The sequence below is a fragment of the Coregonus clupeaformis genome, chromosome 36 (genome assembly GCF_020615455.1).
Source record: "Coregonus clupeaformis isolate EN_2021a chromosome 36, ASM2061545v1, whole genome shotgun sequence".
Lineage (NCBI taxonomy): Eukaryota > Metazoa > Chordata > Actinopteri > Salmoniformes > Salmonidae > Coregonus > Coregonus clupeaformis.
In genome coordinates, this window is record NC_059227.1 from 17,703,217 (window position 1) to 17,724,681 (window position 21,465).

At 43.2% G+C, this 21,465-nt stretch overlaps 1 protein-coding gene across 1 annotated transcript in view; it reads left to right on the forward strand.

Annotated features, from left to right (window-relative positions):
• The first annotated feature begins 5,661 nt into the window (after positions 1-5,661).
• LOC121552786 (centrosomal protein of 85 kDa-like) overlaps positions 5,662-21,465 on the forward strand; it is an 89,091-nt gene continuing 73,287 nt past the window's right edge. Inside the window, exons 1-2 of the mRNA XM_041865817.2 lie at positions 5,662-6,003; positions 18,296-18,454. Coding sequence (XP_041721751.1) covers positions 5,940-6,003; positions 18,296-18,454 — 223 coding nt within the window. The 5' untranslated portion in view covers positions 5,662-5,939. The remainder of the gene's footprint in view (positions 6,004-18,295; positions 18,455-21,465) is intronic.

The window sequence follows — 21,465 nt, forward strand, 5'->3', positions numbered from 1 at the left end:
GCTGGCTTCTGTTATAAAATGTTTATAAAGTCAGTTTTGTTTATAAATTCAGTTGAATTTAAGCAACAGCCTTTAGTTTATTGTATGCGCAGGTCCAATAATATCCACTTCACTTTCATGGCATATCATGTGTGGCAGCTGTAATCAGCCAGCCACGTCCCCTACCAGCCCTCAATCACCTGCTTCTCTGTCCGCTCTTCATGCACATATATTCCTCCATCAGTTTTTTTCTTTCTATCGGGATTTGCGAGCATTTTATATAATTTCACAAACAATGTCATTGAACAATTTAATCTAATCCCAGGTCGTAGGGCGAACAGGATGCTAGGCCACATATTTTTCCCCCGGTAGTATTACGATACTACTCGGAATCTTCATACCTGGCCTGGTATCATGTCGTTAGTACATTTTTGGCATCATGACAACACTACAGTGAAGCACATAACTAGCTTGGAAATAAACAGAGCAAAGCTAGGTCTAATATTGAATGGACAGACTGCAGAACTTAATCAAGCATCTGACCAATTACGCAAGACTTTAGTTCTGGGTTAACTGACATTAGACTAGGTCTAAAATAATATTTGCTGCCAGCAAAAAAAAAAACACTGTTTTCAGTTTAAGGTTAGCCTACAAGGTGCCCTTTATCATTTCAGGATATGAGTAGAAAAGTATCAATAGCTACATAGAATACAGCAGGAATGTGTAGGCTTACATTAGGAATTTTACATTAGGAATGATTCAGAGGGGTTGGGTTAAATGTGGAAGACACACATTTTGGTTGAATGCATTCAGTTGTGCAACTGACTAGGTATCCCCTTTCCTTTCACTGAGCCTTGCCTTTTAGGGTAACCTTGGTAACCTATTCATGGTAGTACTAATATTACACATTAGTTACACATACAGTGCCTTCAGAAAGTATTCACACCCCTTCACTTTTCCACATTTTGTTGTGTTACAGCCTGAATTTAAAATGAATTACATTTAGATATTTTTTTCACTGGCCTACACACAATACACCATAATGTCACAGTGGAAATATGTTTTTTGATATTTTTACTAATTAATAAATAAAAAAAATTGCTGAAATTTCTTCAGTCAGTAAGTATTCAACCCCTTTGTTATGGCAAGTCTAAATAAGTTCAGGAGTAAGAATTTGCTTAACAAGTCACATAATAAGTTGCATGGACTCACTCTGTGTGCAATATTAGTATTTAACATGATTTTTGAATGACTACTTCATCTCTGTACTCCACACATACAATTATCTGTAAGGTCCCTCAGTCAAGGAGTGAATTTCAAACACAGATTCATCCACAAAGACCAGGGAGATTTTCCAATGCCTCGCAAAGAAGGGCACATATTGGTAGATGTGTAAAAATAAAAATAAAAAATGATATTGAATATCCCTTTGAGCATGGTGAAGTTATTAATTACACTTTGGATGGTGTAACAATACACCCAGTCTTCCTTGCCGGAGTGGAAGGAAACCGCTCAGGGATTTCACCATGAGGCAAATGGTGACTAAAACAGTTACAGAGTTTAATGGCTGTGATAAGAGAAAACTGAGGATGGATCAACAACATTGTAGATACCCAATACTAACCTAAATGACAGAGTGAAAAGAAGGAAGCCTGTACAGAATACAAATATTCCAAAACATGCATCCTGTTTGCAACAAGGCACTGTAAAATGGTGGCAAAGCCATTAACTTTTTGTCAAGAATACAAAGTTTGGGGCAAATCCAATACAACACATTACTGAGTACCACTCTCCATATTTTCAAGCATAGTGGTGGCTGCATCATGTTATGGGTATGCTTGTAATCGTTAAGGACTGGGGAGTTTTTCATGATAAAATAGAAACAGAATTGAGCCAAGCACAGGCAGAATCCTAGAGGAAAACCTGGTTCATTTACTTAAAGTGGCCAGTGATTTCAATAGGCAGCAGCAGCCTCTAATGTGCTAGTGATGGCTATTTAACAGTCTGATGGCCTTGAGATAAAAGCTGTTTTTCATTCTCTCGGTCCCAGCTTTGATGCACGTGTAGTTACTCCACAAAGTATTGACTCAGGGGTGTGAATACTTATGTAAATTTGATATTTATTTTTATAAAGTTTTGCACATTTATTGAAAATGAAATACAGAAACATATTTTCACTTTGTCATTATGGGGAATTATAAGTAGATGGGTGAGAAAAAAATATTTTAAATACATTTTGAATTCAAGCTGTAACAACAAAATGTGGAATAAGACAAGGGATATGAAATAACACATATGGAATCATCTAGTAACCAAAAAAGTGTTAAACAAATCAAAATATATTTTATATTTGAGATTCTTCAAATAGCCACCCTTTGCCTTGATGACACCTTTTCACACTCTTGGCATTATCTTAACCAGCTTCATGAGGTAGTCACCTGGAATGCATTTCAATTAACAGGTGTACCTTCATAAAAAATAATTTTTGGAATTTATTTCCTTCTTAATGCATTTGAGCCAATCAGTTGTGTTGTGACAAGGTAGGGGGGGTATACAGAAGACAGCCCTATTTGGTAAAAGTCCATATTATGGCAAGAACAGCTCAAATAAGCAAAGAGAAACAACAGTCCATCATTACTTTAAGACATGAAGGTCAGTCAATCTGGAACATTTCAAGAACTTTGAACGTTTCTTCAAGTGCAGTCACAAAAACCATCAAGCACTATGATGAAACTGGCTCTCATGAGGACTGCCACAGGAATGGAAGACCCAGAGTTACCTCTGCTGCAGAGGATAAGTTCATTAGAGTTACCAGCCTCAGAAATGCAGCCCAAATAAATAACAGACACATCTCAACATCAACTGTTCAGAGGGGACTGTGTGAATCAGGCCTTCATGGTCAAATTGCTGAAAAGAAACCACTACTAAAGGACACCAATAATAATAATATAATAATATGCCATTTAGCAGACGCTTTTATCCAAAGCGACTTACAGTCATGCGTGCATACATTTTTTTTGTGTATGGGTGGTCCCGGGGATCGAACCCACTACCTTGGCGTTACAAGCGCCGTGCTCTACCAGCTGAGCTACAGAGGACCACATAATATAATAAGAAGAGACCTGCTTGGGCCAAGAAACACGAGCAATGGACATTAGTCCTTTGGTCTGGAGTCGTGTCTTTGTGAGACGCGGTGTGGGTGAACGCATGTGTATTTCCCACCGTAAAGCATGGAGAAGGAGGTGTTATTGTGTGGGAGTGCTTTGCTGGTGACACTGTCTGTGATTTATTTAGAATTCAAGGCACACTTAACCAGCATGGCTACAATAGCATTCTGCATCGATACGCCATCCCATTTGTTTTGGGCTTAGTGGGACTATCATTTTGTTTTTCATCAGGATAATGACCCAACACACCTCCAGGCTGTGTAAGGGCTATTTACCAAGAAAGAGAGTGATGGAGTGCTGCATCAGATGACGTGGCCTTCACAATCCCCCGACCTCAACCCATTTGAGATGGTTTGGGATGAGTCGAACCACAGAGTGAAGGAAAAGCAGCCAACAAGTGCTCAGCATATGTGGGAACTCCTTCAAGACTGTTGGAAAAGCATTCCAGGTGAAGCTGGTTGAGAGAATGCCAAGAGTGTGCAAAGCTGTCATCAAGGCAAAGGGTGGCTACTTTGAAGAATCTCAAATATAAAATATATTTTGATTTGTTTAACACTTTTTTGGTTACTACATGATTCCGTATGTGTTATTTCATAGTTTTGATGTCTTCATTATTATTCTACAATTTAAAAAATAGTAAAAAGAAAGAAAAACCCTTGAATGAGTAGGTGTGTCCAAACTTTTGACTGGTAGTGTATATTGTTTGTTGTTTAATTGGGATTCAGCCAGTAGCGGTGCGTGGATAAAATTACTGGCCAGAAAAAAACAAAAACATATTACAACCTATGTGTTGTGATAATGGCGTTGTTTGCTCTATAACCTGTTAGTTCATATGCCTTGCCATCGTGGGCCTAAGGCCGAGACAATAAGAAGACACAGTGGCAGTATAAATTCAACCATACCTTTTGTTTCATAACAAAACCGGAGAGAAACATCTTTCTGGTGGTCCACAAAGCATATTGCATGTAACAAACAGTTGCATGGTCAATCAAGTTAATGTTTCCGACATTTTCGGAACTACTAAACAACTATTGATTTAGAACACCGGAGAGTAGTTGCAAAGAAAAGAGGAGCTGCCTCCACTATTCCAGCACCATTTCAAATTCAACGTTTCAACATCATCAAATCACCTATGCTGAGTCTAATACAGGGACAACTAAAAGATTGCAAAAACAATTTAGTCCAATCAACATAAGCTAAATATCATGTGGCTGTCCATGGTACTGATTTGTGTGTGTGTGTGTGTGTGTGTGTGTGTGTGTGTGTATGTGCATAAGTAAAAAAAAACATGTTGACTCACCCTACTTGTAGAGAAACGCCAATGCCATCCTCCTCTCTTTCATGTTGCTAAAACGGTCTATGACTGTCATACAGTACACGCTTTAAGTTTTTGTTGTCCTAGGCTACCTAGCTAAAATGCTTGCTCGCTAGCCTAACTTCCTTTCATGGGCAACGATCAGCCAGCTAGTTAACATTAGCCTACTACATCTAGCTACATATTGAACTTCCATCCTCTCAGGCCAGAGGCACAGTGTATGAATTTGTGGTTGGATCAGAATCGCCGTTATAATCATTGGCCAGTACGGAGAATTAAGTAAAACCACAAGTCCAAATCCCTATCTCCATCCATGGCTAATTTAGGAAAGGGACAATTTTAGCTAGCTAGACACCGGAGGACAACAACACAACAACAGAAGATGCAACAATTCAAGTTTTTTTCTGTCAATGACATTTGGCTTGATGTGATGTGATTGGTGTGAAGCCAAATCCAAACTGGCTTCCCTTGACACTTTTTTTGGTGTTGACCATTCACAGTTGAACTCAGTTTAGCTCAACACTGATTGGCTATTATTGTATATATTTTTTTATCAAGGGAGGCCAAATGCTTGCTGTCTTCCATTTGATTCAATGCTACAGGCAGCAACAATATTATACTCTTTTTGACCAGACAGCATCAGAAAGATGGCTTTACATAAAGAGACAGAGGGGCGCTGTTTTTCTCGATCGTATGCTCACACGACGCGCTCCGCTGAGATACGTTCAGCCTCTTGCGAATTGAAGGACAATTTTTTTTCGGGAAGCCTGGCTTCCCTTGGCATCCATGAATACACGCCACCTGGATAAATAAAGAATTCAAAAGTGACATCGGGCCAAGAAACTTCAAAATGTATGCATGATGCGCACCTATGGGCTGAAACTTCACCAATACTTCCGAATGTCAGGCTGTGGCGCTTTTCCTTTGACTGCATACAGCAGCTCAAAAACAAAAGGGCAAAAATCCAGACAATAAAACGTTTCTCAGAATGTGAGAATACTGTGTATGATGGCCGATTGGCTATGTTTAGGGTCGCCAAGGCAGTGCACCCAACCACTGATGTATAGCACTCAACCATTGCTTAGCTGCAGTGGTCTCAGCACTGACCGAGTTTGAGGGGGGGAGGAGGAGTTTGAGGGGAGGGGGGGGAGGAGGAGACTAAATTCAGATTGAGCCTTTCGCAAGGAGCTGTGGCACACATTCAGTGAGATAACTCCTTGCATGCATTGCTGTTGTCATAAATTCGATAGTAGCTAGTTCTTCAGTCAACTTTACCCAGATTTCCGATTTATGGAGCTCGTTTTGGGCATAGGACATGTTATAAGAAACAGTTAAGTTTCCGTTTTTAAAACTATGGATGTCCTTTCGCGCCATGTAATCATGGAAAGTTCTTGAGGAATTCTCTCCACCTTTTGTGTGATCACGTTCAGCTTTTTTCTTGTGGAATCTACCCTCAGAGTTTCACTGCGATCGGGCGCATGAAATCAGTCATAATGTGGGGGAGAAACGAATTTGAGGATGGATTTGATACTTTTAAAACAGGTAAGATCTTATTATTTAGATTTTATTAAAGAATAACACCCCATCTGTTGATATTTTTATAGCAATAATGTCTGAACGGACGAGAGCCTTGCTCATGCATTTATCGGTGTACGTCTTCACTAGCTTCTAGCTAGCTGATGCTAAACTAATGGATACAGAAGGGTTTCTGCGGATTCCGTGGCGCGTTAGCAGCTAGCTCTCTAGCTAGCAGTAGTAGCCCTCTCCCGGGGCATCTGGTGTTTCTTGATAATGCGATGATGAAGCATCGTTGTTGATGAGACATTGTAACGGAAATGCCTGAATAGATGACTATCAATTGTTCATGACAAAATAATGAAATTTGCAGAGAGAGCAGAGTTTTTTCATCATCGGGGGATTTAGCGTTCTGCTCGTCCTGATAGCGATTTCTGTTTCTGGACTGAGATTCGAAAGATGTCTAGCCAAGCTAACGTACATTGTAACATTGTGATGTAGCTTGCTACATTATGTCGCTAGAATTCTATTATGATGAATGGACCACTGCGCGTCCTCTTCTCTTGAGCAGTGAGTCAGTGACGGCTATCTGCGTTGTCAATTATTATAGCTACAGTATGTCATGTGGCCAGATTCATAGTTAGCTAGCCTACTAGCTACATCCTCTAAAGCGGGCCAACATACAGTGGGGGGAAAAAAAAGTAGTTAGTCAGCCACCAATTGTGCAAGTTCTCCCACTTAAAAAGATGAGAGAGGCCTGTAATTTTCATCATAGGTACACGTCAACTATGACAGACAAATTGAGATTTTTTTTCTCTCCAGAAAATCACATTGTAGGATTTTTAATAAATTTATTTGCAAATTATGGTGGAAAATAAGTATTTGGTCACCTACAAACAAGCAAGATTTCTGGCTCTCACAGACCTGTAACTTCTTCTTTAAGAGGCTCCTCTGTCCTCCACTCGTTACCTGTATTAATGGCACCTGTTTGAACTTGTTATCAGTATAAAAGACACCTGTCCACAACCTCAAACAGTCACACTCCAAACTCCACTATGGCCAAGACCAAAGAGCTGTCAAAGGACACCAGAAACAAAATTGTAGACCTGCACCAGGCTGGGAAGACTGAATCTGCAATAGGTAAGCAGCTTGGTTTGAAGAAATCAACTGTGGGAGCAATTATTAGGAAATGGAAGACATACAAGACCACTGATAATCTCCCTCGATCTGGGGCTCCACGCAAGATCTCACCCGTGGGGTCAAAATGATCACAAGAACGGTGAGCAAAAATCCCAGAACCACACGGGGGGACCTAGTGAATGACCTGCAGAGAGCTGGGACCAAAGTAACAAAGCCTACCATCAGTAACACACTACGCCGCCACTCAAATCCTGCAGTGCCAGACGTGTCCCCCTGCTTAAGCCAGTACATGTCCAGGCCCGTCTGAAGTTTGCTAGAGTGCATTTGGATGATCCAGAAGAGGATTGGGAGAATGTCATATGGTCAGATGAAACCAAAATAGAACTTTTTGGTAAAAACTCAACTCGTCGTGTTTGGAGGACAAAGAATGCTGAGTTGCATCCAAAGAACACCATACCTACTGTGAAGCATGGGGGTGGAAACATCATGCTTTGGGGCTGTTTTTCTGCAAAGGGACCAGGACGACTGATCCGTGTAAAGGAAAGAATGAATGGGGCCATGTATCGTGAGATTTTGAGTGAAAACCTCCTTCCATCAGCAAGGGCATTGAAGATGAAACGTGGCTGGGTCTTTCAGCATGACAATGATCCCAAACACACCGCCCAGGCAACGAAGGAGTTGCTTCGTAAGAAGCATTTCAAGGTCCTGGAGTGGCCTAGCCAGTCTCCAGATCTCAACCCCATAGAAAATCTTTGGAGGGAGTTGAAAGTCTGTGTTACCCAGCGACAGCCCCAAAACATCACTGCTCTAGAGGAGATCTGCATGGAGGAATGGGCCAAAATACCAGCAACAGTGTGTGAAAACCTTGTGAAGACTTACAGAAAACGTTTGACCTGTGTCATTGCCAACAAAGGGTATATAACAAAGTATTGAGAAACTTTTGTTATTGACCAAATACTTATTTTCCACCATAATTTGCAAATCAATTCATTAAAAATCCTACTATGTGATTTTCTGGATTTTTTTTCTCATTTTGTCTGTCATAGTTGACGTGTACCTATGATAAATTACAGGCCTCTCTCATCTTTTTAAGTGGGAGAACATGCACAATTGGTGGCTGACTAAATACTTTTTTTACAACTATGTAATACCACTACAGGTCGTTATTCTTGTGTAATAACAAAAACTATCAAAAATAATTCTGCCACCTGAACTGCACTGTAACATGACAGTGTAGTCCAGGGCTTGACATTAACCGTTTTAGACCCTTGTCCTTCTGACAAGTAGGACTGATTTTTACTTGTCTGAAAGTTCAAGTCACTTGCCCCCCCCCAAAATGGTCTGTAACACAATGGGCAAAATAGGTGCCTGAAAAGTGTATTGTATGATGCAAGGAACCACTTCACAAAATAACATTCCTTATTATCACTGGTATTATTATCACTGGTATTGACAATGGAAGGCTGCTGGTCTCTGATGCCATGTATTATATATCCTGCCGTTATGGCCTTGAGCAAGGCACTTAACCCCCCACAAAGTCAAATACTGCATTGATAGGCTACTGTATAAAACACATATGGTCCGTCAACCCTCCATCTGGAGAGCTACTGGGTGTGCAGGCTTTTGTCCCAACCCTGCTCAAACACACCAGTCAGCTTATCAAGGTCCTGTTGAGCGGCAGATTTTTTACAATATGGTGTGTTCGAGCAGGGCTGGAGCAAAAGCATGCACACACAGTAGCTCTCCGGGACTCTCCTGGAGGATGGTTGGCCACCCTGCAACATTACAATTACCACCAAATACTTTTTATGTCTTTATAAAATAATTCTCTCACTCAGTGAACCAGGGATCAAATGGCTAAGGTGGGCGAGGTAGCTAACTAAAATGTTTATCTATTTGTAAGTCTAAAATATTCAGTGTTCAGGCCAGGGAGATATTAACAGCATACGAGTTAGGCTACTTGTCAATTAGGCTATTCTAATAATATTGTTTAACTTTCAGAATAACATGACCAGTATTGAATAGATGAGAATCCTAACTAGATAGCAAATTCAACACATATTGTTTAGTTTGGCTGGTTATCTCGCTAGTTAACTATTTAGCTATTAGCATGTATTAATGTCATATTCATGTCTGATGTCCTAAAATAACTTTCCACCGGCACTCGTGTAGACTATAACCGCAAATGGCTAACATGCAGTTGATAAAACGCTAAGCGTTTTACAGCCGGAGTATGTAGCATGGGTTTCATCAACTGCATGTTGGCCATTTGCGGTTATAGCCTACACGAGTGCCTGTGGAAAGTTTGATCCAATTCTGATCCACTTCTGATTGGAGTAACCTAATTGTTTGATATTGTGATTTTTGCGTGATTTTATTTACTTGTCCATTTGGACAATTTAATCTATAATCTGCTTGTCCATCAATTATTTTTACTTGCCCTGGGCAAGCGGACAAGCGTTAATGTTGAGCCCTGCAGTCTGTTCTGAAATATTATTTCTGCTGTTCTAAAGCACCATTTTGATAGATGTTTTGGAAGTGTATTTTGGAGTGCCTCAGCAGGTGCCTTTGTGATCGTCACAGCAGAGCAGGAGGACAGTAGGGCGGTCACCTCTCCATGTTGTGGAGCAACATTACATAGCAGATCTGAGCTGCACTCTCTTCAACCTGCTGCCTCCTCTTCTGGCACAAAATAGGACAGCCTTAATGACTCCTGTCTTAACGGATTACACAGTCAGAATAGAATTAGCAGATAGAGGACAGATGGCCCCCGCAGTGTGTACAGTCATGGTGAAAAGTTTTGAGAATGACACAAGTATTGGTCTTCACAACGTTTTGCTGCTTCAGTGTTTTTAGATATTTTTGTCAGATGTTACTATGGTATACTGAAATATAATTACAAGCATTCCATAAGTGTCAAAGGCTTTTATTGACAATTACATTACGTTTATGCAAAGAGTCAATATTTGCAGTGTTGACCCTTCTTTTTCAAGACCTCTGCAATCCGCCCTGGCATGCTGTCAATTAACTTCTGGGCCACATCCTGACTGATGGCAGCCCATTCTTGCATAATCAATGCTTGGAGTTTGTCAGAATTTGTGGGTTTTTGTTTGTCCACCTGCCTCTTGAGGATTGACCACAAGTTCTCAATGAGATTATGGTCTGTGGAGTTTCCTGGCCATGGACCCAAAATGTTGATGTTTTGTTCCCCGAGCCACTTAGTTATCACTTTTGCCTTATGGCAAGGTGCTCCATCATGCTGGAAAAGGCATTGTTCGCCACCAAACTGTTCTTGGATGGTTGGGAGAAGTTGCTCTCGGAGGATGTGTTGGTACCATTATTTATTCATGGCTGTGTTCTTAGGCAAAATTGTGAGTGAGCCCCATATTTTTCCAAGATGGCGTAGTAGTGCAGTTCTGTTTTTGTCGTGTGTCTGTAAATAGCCTGTAAATACCCAGTTTTTTTGTATTTTTCGTACATATTTCCCTATCAGACTTTTCATCCTTCTACAAAATATACTTTCCTGCAACCCGCCTCACTCAATGTGGAACGGATTCTATTATTGACTTACCTTTATCTAGAATCTCCAGTTGAAACTAGCTAGCCAGCTAACTAGCTACTTGCTATTAGCCACAGCTAGCGGTATTTCACCCAGAACATTGGATTTTTTTCTGCAGAATTAATTTAATCACTGGACATGAATCACCGGATATTTGGCCAGTCTGCACAGCGCGTTATCGACCCAGAACATATCAGTTTTTCCGCCGGAATCACTGAATCACTGGACCTTTAACTCCGGATTCATCGCTACCAGCTAGCTGCAACAAAATGGACGCTGTGGTCTGGCTAATCATCCTGAGCTAGGCCCATCTCCCGGCTATCTACCTCTATGTCAACCGGACGGGACCACCTAGTGTTGACACGGAGCCCCGCCGATCCTACACGACTGGTCTGCCGATGAAATCGTCTGATGTGGTTACGACGTTAACCACGAAGATTCCATCTGCTAGCCCCGGCCCGCTAGCACACGCTAGCCGTGGCCTCTTACTCGCTAGTGCTTTAGCAGCCTCCGAACTATCCTATTGCTGTTCACCGGACCTTATGATAACTCAGCTATACAGCTGATGTCTGCTGGACTGTTCCTTTTTACGGTACTACATCCTGTTTATGTTTAGCCTCAGCCCAAACATGGTTAGCTTATTGTTGTTTCGGTTATTTCTAATTGTACTATTTCACTGTAGACCCCCAGCCCAGCTAAACCTGCCTTAGATAGCTCCTTTGTCCCACCCCCCTATACACGCGGAGACCGACTCAATTGATGCCTCCAGCGATGCTATCTCTTTCATTGTTACCCAACGCTTAGGTTTACCTCCACTTTACTCATATCCTTCCATATCCTTGTCTGTACATAATGCCCTGAATCTTTTCTATAACACCCGGAAATCTGCCCCCTTTATTCTATGTACCCAACGCACTAGAAGACCAGTTCTTAAAGCCTTTAGCCGTATCCTTATTCTAGTCCTCCTCTGTTCCTCTGGTGATGTAGAGGCTAACCCAGGCCCTGCAGCCCTCAGTATCACTCCTACTCCCCAGGCGCTATCATTTGCTGACTTCTGTAATCGCAAAAGTCTTGGTTTCTTGCACATAAATATCAGAAGTCTACTTCCTAAGTTTGAGTTATTCACTGCGTTAGCACACTCCGCCAACCCTGATGTTCTAGCAGTGTCTGAATCCTGGCTCAGGAAGGCCACCAAAAATTCTGAAATTTCCATCCCCAACTATAACATTTTCCGTCTAGATAGAACTGCCAAAGGGGGTGGAGTTGCAATCTACTGTAGAGATAGCCTGCAGAGCTCTATCATACTATCCAGGTCTGTGCCCAAACAGTTTGAGCTTCTACTTCTAAAAATCCACCTTTCCAGAAATAAGTCTCTCACTGTTGCTGCTTGCTACAGACCCCCCTCAGCCCCCAGCTGTGCCCTGGACACCATATGTGAATTGATTGCCCCCCATTTATCCTCAGAGTTCGTACTGCTTGGTGACCTAAATTGGGATATGCTTAATACCCCAGCCATCCTACAATCCAAACTAGATGCCCTCAACCTCACGCAAATTATCAACGAACCTACCAGGTACAACCCTAAATCCGTAAACATGGGTACCCTCATAGATATCATCCTGACTAACATACCCTCTAAATACACCTCAGCTGTCTTCAACCAGGATCTCAGCGATCACTGCCTTATTGCCTGCGTCCGTAACGGGTCCGCGGTCAAACGACCACCCCTCATCACTGTCAAACGCTCCCTAAAACACTTTAGCGAGCAGGCCTTCCTAATTGACCTGGCCCAGGTATCCTGGATGGATATAGATCTCATTCCGTCAGTAGAGGATGCCTGGTTGTTCCTTAAAAGTAATTTCCTCTCAATCTTAAATAAACATGCCCCATTCAAAAATACAGAACTAAGAACCGATATAGCCCCTGGTTCTCCTCAGACTTGACTGCCCTTGACCAGCACAAAAACATCCTGTGGCGTACAGCATTAGCATCAAATAGCCCCCGCGATATGCAACTTTTCAGGGAAGTTAGGAACCAATATACACAAGCAGTCAGGAAAGCAAAGGCTAACTTTTTCAAACAGAAATTTGCATCCTGTAGCACTAACTCCAAAAAGTTTTGGGACACTGTAAAGTCCATGGAGAATAAGAGCACTTCCTCCCAGCTGCCCACTGCACTGAGGCTAGGAAACACTATCACCACCGATAAATCTACAATAATCGAGAATTTCAACAAGCATTTTGCTACAGCTGGCCATGCTTTCCATCTGGCTAACACTACCCCGGCCACCAACTCTGCACCCTCTGCTGCAACTTGCCCATGCCCCCCGCTTCTCCTTCACACAAATTCAGACAGCTGATGTCTTGAAAGCGCTGCAAAATCTGGACCCCCTACAAATCAGCTGGGCTAGACAATCTGGACCCTTTCTTTCTAAAACTAGCCGCCGAAATTGTCGCAACCCCTATTACTAGTCTGTTCAACCTCTCTTTCATAACGTCTGAGATCCCCAGAGATTGGAAAGCTGCCGCGGTCATCCCCCTCTTCAAAGGGGGTGACACTCTAGATCCAAACTGCTACAGACCTATATCCATCCTGCCCTGCCTTTCGAAAGTATTTGAAAGCCAAGTTAACAAACAGATCACCGACCATTTCGAATACCACCGTACCTTCTCCGCTATGCAATCCGGTTTCCGAGCTGGTCATGGGTGCACTTCAGCCACGCTCAAGGTCCTAAACGATATTATAACCGCGATTGTACATATTACCTCAACTACCTCAACTAGCCGGTGCCCCCGCACATTGACTCTGCAACGGTACCCCCCTGTATATATAGCCTCCCTACTGTCACTTTATTTTACTGTATATATAGCCTCCCTACTGTCACTTTATTTTACTTCTGCTCTTTTTTTCTCAACACTTTTTTTGTTGTTGTTTTATTCTTACTTTTTTTGTTTAAAATAAATGCACTGTTGGTTAAGGGCTGTAAGTAAGCATTTCACTGTAATGTCTGCACCTGTTGTATTCGGCGCATGTGACCAATAAAATTTGATTTGATTTGATAATAGACAGTACTGTGCAGCCGTCTTCATCGACCTGGCCAAGGCTTTCGACAACCACCGCATTCTTATTGGCAGACTAAATAGCCTTGGTTTCTCAAATGACTGCCTCGCCTGGTTCACCAACTACTTCTCAGATAGAGTTCAGTGTGTCAAATCGGAGGGCCTGTTGTCTGGACCTATGGCAGTCTCTATGGGGGTGCCACAGGGTTCAATTCTTGGGCCGACACTTTTCTCCGTGTATATCAATGATGTCGCTCTTGCTGCTGGTGACTCTCAGATCCACCTCTACGCAGACGACACCATTTTGTATACATCTGGCCCTTCATTGGACACTGTGTTAACAAACCTCCAAACGAGCTTCAATGCCATACAACACTCCTTCAGTAGCCTCCAACTGCTCTTAAACACTAGTAAAACTAAATGCATACTTTTCAATCGAACACTGCTGGCACCCGCCCACCCAACTAGAATCACCACTCTCGACGGGTCTGACCTAGAGTATGTGGACAACTACAAATACCTAGGTGTCTGGTTAGACTGTAAACTCAACTTCCAGACTCACATAAAGAATCTCCAATCCAAAGTTAAATCTAGAATCGGCTTCCTATTTCGCAACAAAGCCTCCTTCACTCATGCTGCCAAACATGCCCTCGTAAAACTGACTATCCTACCGATCCTTGACTTCGGCGATGTCATTTACAAAATAGCCTCCAACACTCTACTCAGCAAATTGGATGTAGTCTATCACAGTGCCATCCGTTTTGTCTCCAAAGCCCCATACACTACCCACCACTGTGACCTGTACGCTCTTGTTGGCTGGTCCTCACTACATGTTCGTTGTCAAACCCACTGGCTCCAGGCCATCTATAAATCACTGCTAGGCAAATCCCCGCCTTATCTTAGCTCATTGGTCACCATAGCAGCACCCACCCGTAGTCTGCGCTCCAGCAGGTATATCTCACTGGTCATTCCCAAAGCCAACACCTCCTTTGGCCACCATTCCTTCCAGTTCTCTGCTGCCAATGACTGGAACAAATTGCAAAAATCTCTGAAGCTGGAGACTCTTATCTCCCTCAATAACTTTAAGCATCAGTTGTCAGAGCACCTTACCGATCACTGCACCTGTACACAGCCCATCTGAAATTAGCCCACCCAACTACCTCATCCCTATATTGTTATTTATTTTGCTCTTTTGCACCCCAGTATCTCTATTTGCACATAATCTCTTGCACATCTAGCATTCCAGTGTTAATACTATTGTAATTATTTTGCACTATAGCCTATTTATTGCCTTACCTCCATAACTTGCTACATTTGCACACACTGTATATATATTTTCTGTTGTATTTTTGACTTTATGTTTTTTACCCCATATGTAACTCTGTGTTGTTTTTATTGCACTGCTTTGCTTTATCTTGGCCAGGTCGCAGTTGAGAACCTGTTCTCAACTGGCTTACCTGGTTAAATAAAGGTGAAATAAAAAATAAAAATAAAAACTCCCTTGGCTGAGAAGCAACCCCACACATGAATGGTCTCAGGATGCTTTACTGTTGGCATGACACAGGACTGATGGTAGCGCTCACCTTGTCTTCTCCGGACAAGCTTTTTTCTGGATGCCCCAAACAATCGGAAAGGGGATTCATCAGAGAAAATGACTTTACCCCAGTCCTCAGCAGTCCAATCCCTGTACCTTTTGCAGAATATCAGTCTGTCCCTGATGTTTTTCCTGGAGAGAAGTGGCTTCTTTGCTGCCCTTCTTGACACCAGGCCATCCTCCAAAAGTCTTCGCCTCACTGTGCGTGCAGATGCACTCACACCTGCCTGCTGCCATTCCTGAGCAAGCTCTGCACTGGTGGTGCCCCGATCCAGCAGCTTAATCAACTTTAGGAGACGGTCCTGGCGCTTGCTGGACTTTGTTGGGCGCCCTGAAGCCTTCTTCACAACAATTGAACCTCTCTCCTTGAAGTTCTTGATGATCCGATAAATGGTTGATTTAGGTGCAATCTCACTAGCAGCAATATCCTTGCCTGTGAAGCCCTTTTTGTGCAAAGCAATGATGACGGCACGTGTTTCCTTGCAGGTAACTATGGTTAACAGAGGAAGAACAATGATTTCAAGCACAACCCTCCTTTTAAAGCTTCCAGTCTGTTATTCTAACTCAATCAGCATGACAGAGTGATCTCCAGCCTTGTCCTCGGCAACACTCTCACCTGTGTTAACGAGATAATCACTGACATGATGTCAGCTGGTCCTTTTGTGGCAGAGCTGAAATGCAGTGGAAATGTTTTTTTGGGATTATGTTCATTTTCATGGCAAAGAGGGACTTTGCAATTAATTGCAATTCATCTGATCACTCTTCATAACATTCTGGAGTATATGGAAATTGCCGTCATAAAAACTGAGGCAGCAGACTTTGTGAAAATTAATATTTGTGTCATTCTCAGAAGTTTTGACCACGACTGTAGACAGAGATGGACTGTTGGGATGCACCACAGTGTGTTTCAGACTCACCTGGTCCTCACCTTGTCCAACTTGACCTCAGTCATTACCCATACACACATTACTGTTACTCAATGTGACAAGGGCAAATGCCTGAATGAACCCAAGGAATCTGAAACCAAAAATCCCTCCTGTCATCTGAAATTACTCAGGAAATATTGTGTAGGCTCTGCTTTCATTTCCATGTGCCTGGGAGAGGGGTTGTTTTTACTAGAGGAGGACTGTTATTATAATGGGCGACTGACTGGTTTGTACAGTTATGGGTTGGTGTAGTTTAGCACCAGACTAGGGACAAGCACACTATCTGTAAAAGCTGACTATTGCAGGAGGCAAAAGGTATTTTGTGTTTCAATAAATCAAGGGGAACAATTGGATTAGAAGTCTGCGCAGACAGGACATCAGTAGCATGGGCAGACAGGACATCAGTAGCATGGGCAGACAGGACATCAGTAGCATGGGCAGACAGGACATCAGTAGCATGGGCAGACAGGACATCAGTAGCATGGGCAGACAGGATATCAGTAGCATGGGCAGACAGGACATCAGTAGCATGGGCAGACAGGATATCAGTAGCATGGGCAGACAGGACATCAGTAGCATGGGCAGACAGGACATCAGTAGCATGGGCAGACAGGACATCAGTAGCATGGGCAGACAGGACATCAGTAGCATGGGCAGACAGGATATCAGTAGCATGGGCAGACAGGATATCAGTAGCATGGGCAGACAGGACATCAGTAGCATGGGCAGACAGGATATCAGTAGCATGGGCAGACAGGACATCAGTAGCATGGGCAGACAGGACATCAGTAGCATGGGCAGACAGGACATCAGTAGCATGGGCAGACAGGATATCAGTAGCATGGGCAGACAGGATATCAGTAGCATGGGCAGACAGGACATCAGTAGCATGGGCAGACAGGACATCAGTAGCATGGGCAGACAGGACATCAGTAGCATGGGCAGACAGGACATCAGTAGCATGGGCAGACAGGACATCAGTAGCATGGGCAGACAGGACATCAGTAGCATGGGCAGACAGGATATCAGTAGCATGGGCAGACAGGACATCAGTAGCATGGGCAGACAGGACATCAGTAGCATGGCATTTCTGGTCTGGCTTCTCTGTCTCGTATGTTAACTCTTTGCCGTTTTTCTTAGTCATTATCACAGAGTGGTTTACTTATCTACAATCCACACGTTTTTGTTTGATACTAAACAGTCCTATCTGTGTTTTCCATCTGAAGCAACCCCCTGAAATGTTGAAGAAAATCCAGTATTTTGAATTGGAAAAGAAGTTGGTTTAAATTTAAGCTGTGTGGTCATTTTTGACCTGTGCATATAGGTCACATCCCTGCTGTCTCTGTAGCGTGAAAATATGTCATGTTGTACTACTGGGTTTAATCTCTCCACAGGAACGGAGTATTTCCTAGTCATTATTTGTATTACTGCTATATCAGTCAACCGTCAACACTACCCCCCTGAGTAATACTATCTCCATATCTGACTGTGTAACACAATTACATTGACTGTAATTAAGAGAAATTTAGATCTAGCCTAGTTGTAACGAACAACCGGACTTCAGACAGCAGGGTCTGTTTTTTGCCAACTAGTTAGCAGTTGTGTGTTTACTAGATGGGGGAGGGGGTGTAGAGCAACATAAATGTAGTCTGTCCATCTCCAACCAAAACATATGCCAGCAGAGCTAAGCAGCTGTTATTAGGGTCTCCAGCTGTGCAGATTCTGTTTGCTGACTCTAATAATGATCAAACAATCCTGATCCTCTTATCTGATAGAGATAAGGTAACCCACCAAGACAACATTTATTGGCTTAATGTTCTCCCAGTCAGAGCAACAAGGAAGAAATGGGATAGAGTTAGCTGTTAGGTTACCCTGGGTGGTAGGCTAATTAATCTTATCCGTTATGAAAACACAGGATTGTTAAGGTAGAAAGTTTGACAGTTTGACCTTTGTTGGGACTGAAACGGACTATTACAGTGTAGTAAACAATGAGTGTTACTAAGAAATGCCTTCCTCCCTGACCGCGGGTCATGTTTTTTAGGTTCCAGTACCAGCCCTCCTGGATGGGTCCCGGGGTGTGAGTCGCCATGGCAGGGTACCTCCTCGGTCCCCGGGAACAGTAACCGTGGACGACGCCACAGCACGGCCTCCGACAGCGGTGATACTGGCATCGGCACGTCCTGCTCCGACAGTGCAGAAGGTAAGGACTGGCACAGATAGGAGGTTCACCCATCCATAACACTCTACAGCACAATCATCATTAGCAACACAGAGAGAGAGAGAAAATCTCTCTTGTATTACTGATTTTAGCTTCACTTCATCCTCTTGCTAAGATTCTTCTGTTATATAAATGAATAGTTCTGATGCTATGGACGCTAGTTCGACTCTCTCCACAGTGTTGTCCCAGATAAGGTGTTTCTAAAGGAAAGTAATGATAACACAAATGGAAACCAAAGTCATGTCATTTTGGCAGTAATGTGGCTGAACTGGCTGGATAACTGGAAGGAATTGAACTGAGATTTAGGGGAGACTCCAAAACCACCCCAATTTGATGGTTTGGGACACACTTTCTTAGCTATCCCTGTCTCTCCTCCTAGTTTCTAGCTACATTGGAAGATATGTATTCTTTCCAATAGTCAAGACTACAGCTTTTACATTTGGATTGATTACTCCCTGTATTACTGTATCCTACATCTTAGTCCTTACAGTCCAACTTGAACATACAAGAGGACTGTGGAAAACGTTTGTCTATAAACAAGTCCACTCTAGGACTACTAGTTTCTAGTAGCCAAACTTCAAACCCTGCCCTGTTTGGTGTTGTGGATTGGCCAGATCAGAGGGTGTTGTGGATTGGCCAGATCAGAGGGTGTTGTGGATTGGCCAGATCAGAGGGTGTTGTGGATTGGCCAGATCAGAGGGTGTTGTCGGCAGCCCCATGGCAGTACAGCGGCTGGCTCCACATTCGTAACCTTCACAGGGCCAGATGTCAGGAACCAGACAGCCCCCTCTACCATCTCCCTTCCCTGGGGAGCTGGGACTGGGGCTCTCTGGACTGGCCATCCAGCCCCCATAACCACTATAACCATTAACAGCTGGCCAGCCACAGTCCAGGGCTGCCCAAACAAATACTCTACATTCAGGTCACTGAGACATTTTGTGGTCTGCGCTGAGGAGATCAGCTTAAGGCCTTGCTTTGTTAGGATAATTTAAACAAGCTCACAGAATGATTTTGTATTTCTTTAGGAGCACACACACACACACACACACACACACACACACACACAGAGAGAGAGCTTCAGACGCTCGTGAATGTCACTGCTTTGTGAGAGATGCGTATAAAAGTGAATAGGAGAGTGACTCTCCCAATAGCAGAGCAGAATATTCGATTTAGAGACCTCTGTGTCCCAGTAGCCCCCATAACAACTTGACTGTACAAACAAAGGAAGTGCCGTTACCGTGGGAACCCTCCTAGTTAATTATGACACGAGCAGTCAACAGTTCCTAATTGGTGCCCTTGGCGATGATTGTTACCCTTGGCGATGATTGTTACCCTTGGCGATGATTGGTTCCCTTGGCGCCAACGTGCTGTGTGTCCTCACCTGCGGAAACACCCAGCTGGCCTACTATTTCAGCACCCAGCAGTTGGCACCCTGTCCTCCTCCATCCTCCCCCCAAGCCAGAGGCACTTGGCCAGGGCACACAGTCAGTCACCCCCTGGAGCCTGGCTGGATCTGGAGCTGCTCTGATGCCCCTGTCTGCCAGCCTGCCTGTCTGTGCGTGTGTGTGGGGAGCTAACTAATACTGAGCCCCCCCTCCCTCCCGGCCGTCTGATGAGCACGGGCCTGTCAGATTCCCATTGATCACAGCAGCTCTGCTTTGAATTGATCTCAATATCTTCAGTGCAGCAGCCTACCAGGCACTGCAGTTGCCCAGAAACAAGGTCAGACTCAGTTCTCCTCTCACTTTTTAATCTCTGCTGTTACTCTTTCATTCTCCCAGGCTGGCTGGCGTGTTAGGAGAACGTGGGATAACATCGATTTGTCTTTCAGGATGACCTGTACTGGCTCTTGTATCCTGCCTATTTTAAACCACAAATATTGAATTGTTTTTCTTTCTTATTCTCGTAACCCCCCCCTCACTGAATGCCGTAACAACTGGGGATGTGAATCGTTACAGGCAGAGAGAGTGCTGGAATCAGAATTAGGGGAACTCTGCCATGACAATGGCTGTAATGTCTAAGTGGATAGATCAGAAGCTCTGCTATCACCATCACATTAGGAGGAGACTGTGACCACCATATAGAATGACTACATCTTGTGATACTGTAGCTAGGCTAACTACAGACAAACAGAGGCAAGATAAGGTTAGATGATGTAAATGTTGTAGGCGTAAGTGGCTAATCCACTGGACTCTGTAGGCCTGTAAAATATGAATATAAAACAAAGGTCTAGTCATTAAGGGATGATTGAATTCTCCGTTTTTCTTATTTGTTTTGTTAGGACTCAACGTTTTGAAAGATACCTTTTCGCTATTAAACCCCCAGTTTGCTGGATCTCCTGCATTGAACACATTTCCACCTCATATCAGTGTGCTGACATTTGAGCTTCTTGTCAATCTGTCTTTCTCTCCATACAGTTCAAGCAGGGCTACAACTAATCCCCTTGTTCTAATATCAATTTATAGCTGCGGTTCAAGGGTGGTATTTATGCAGCGCTGGTGTTTTGACTCCAAACACTTGGTTTCTGGAGGAGTTATTCTGTGCGGACTGGCTGTAATCCACACAAAGGGAGGATTCTATTCCGGGAGCCACTGCATAATCACTGCATCAATTGGCTTATCTTCTCTGTCCTCCATTTTCCTCCCCATATGAGGGAACAATCTGATTTTACACAAATCCAATCAAAACGTACTGACAGTATACCCCCTATCAAGATATTGCTATCTCATGCACTCCTCAGCTCTTTCTGTCTCTCTCTCTGTCTCCCTCGGTTTTCTTCTGACACAAACGGCTCTATTTATTTTAATCCAATGAGTCTCACCATAACGCTGGCGCATTTTGGACTTTTAACCCCTTTTAAACATTGTGTGTTTGAGCTACAGACTTCTGGGTTGTACCATTGGATTTGTCTATTTCTTCTGCATCTGTAGATACATTAGTCTGTGTGATTAATGGGGGCTGAGCTAGAGCGATGCTTTTGAGACAAGGGGCAC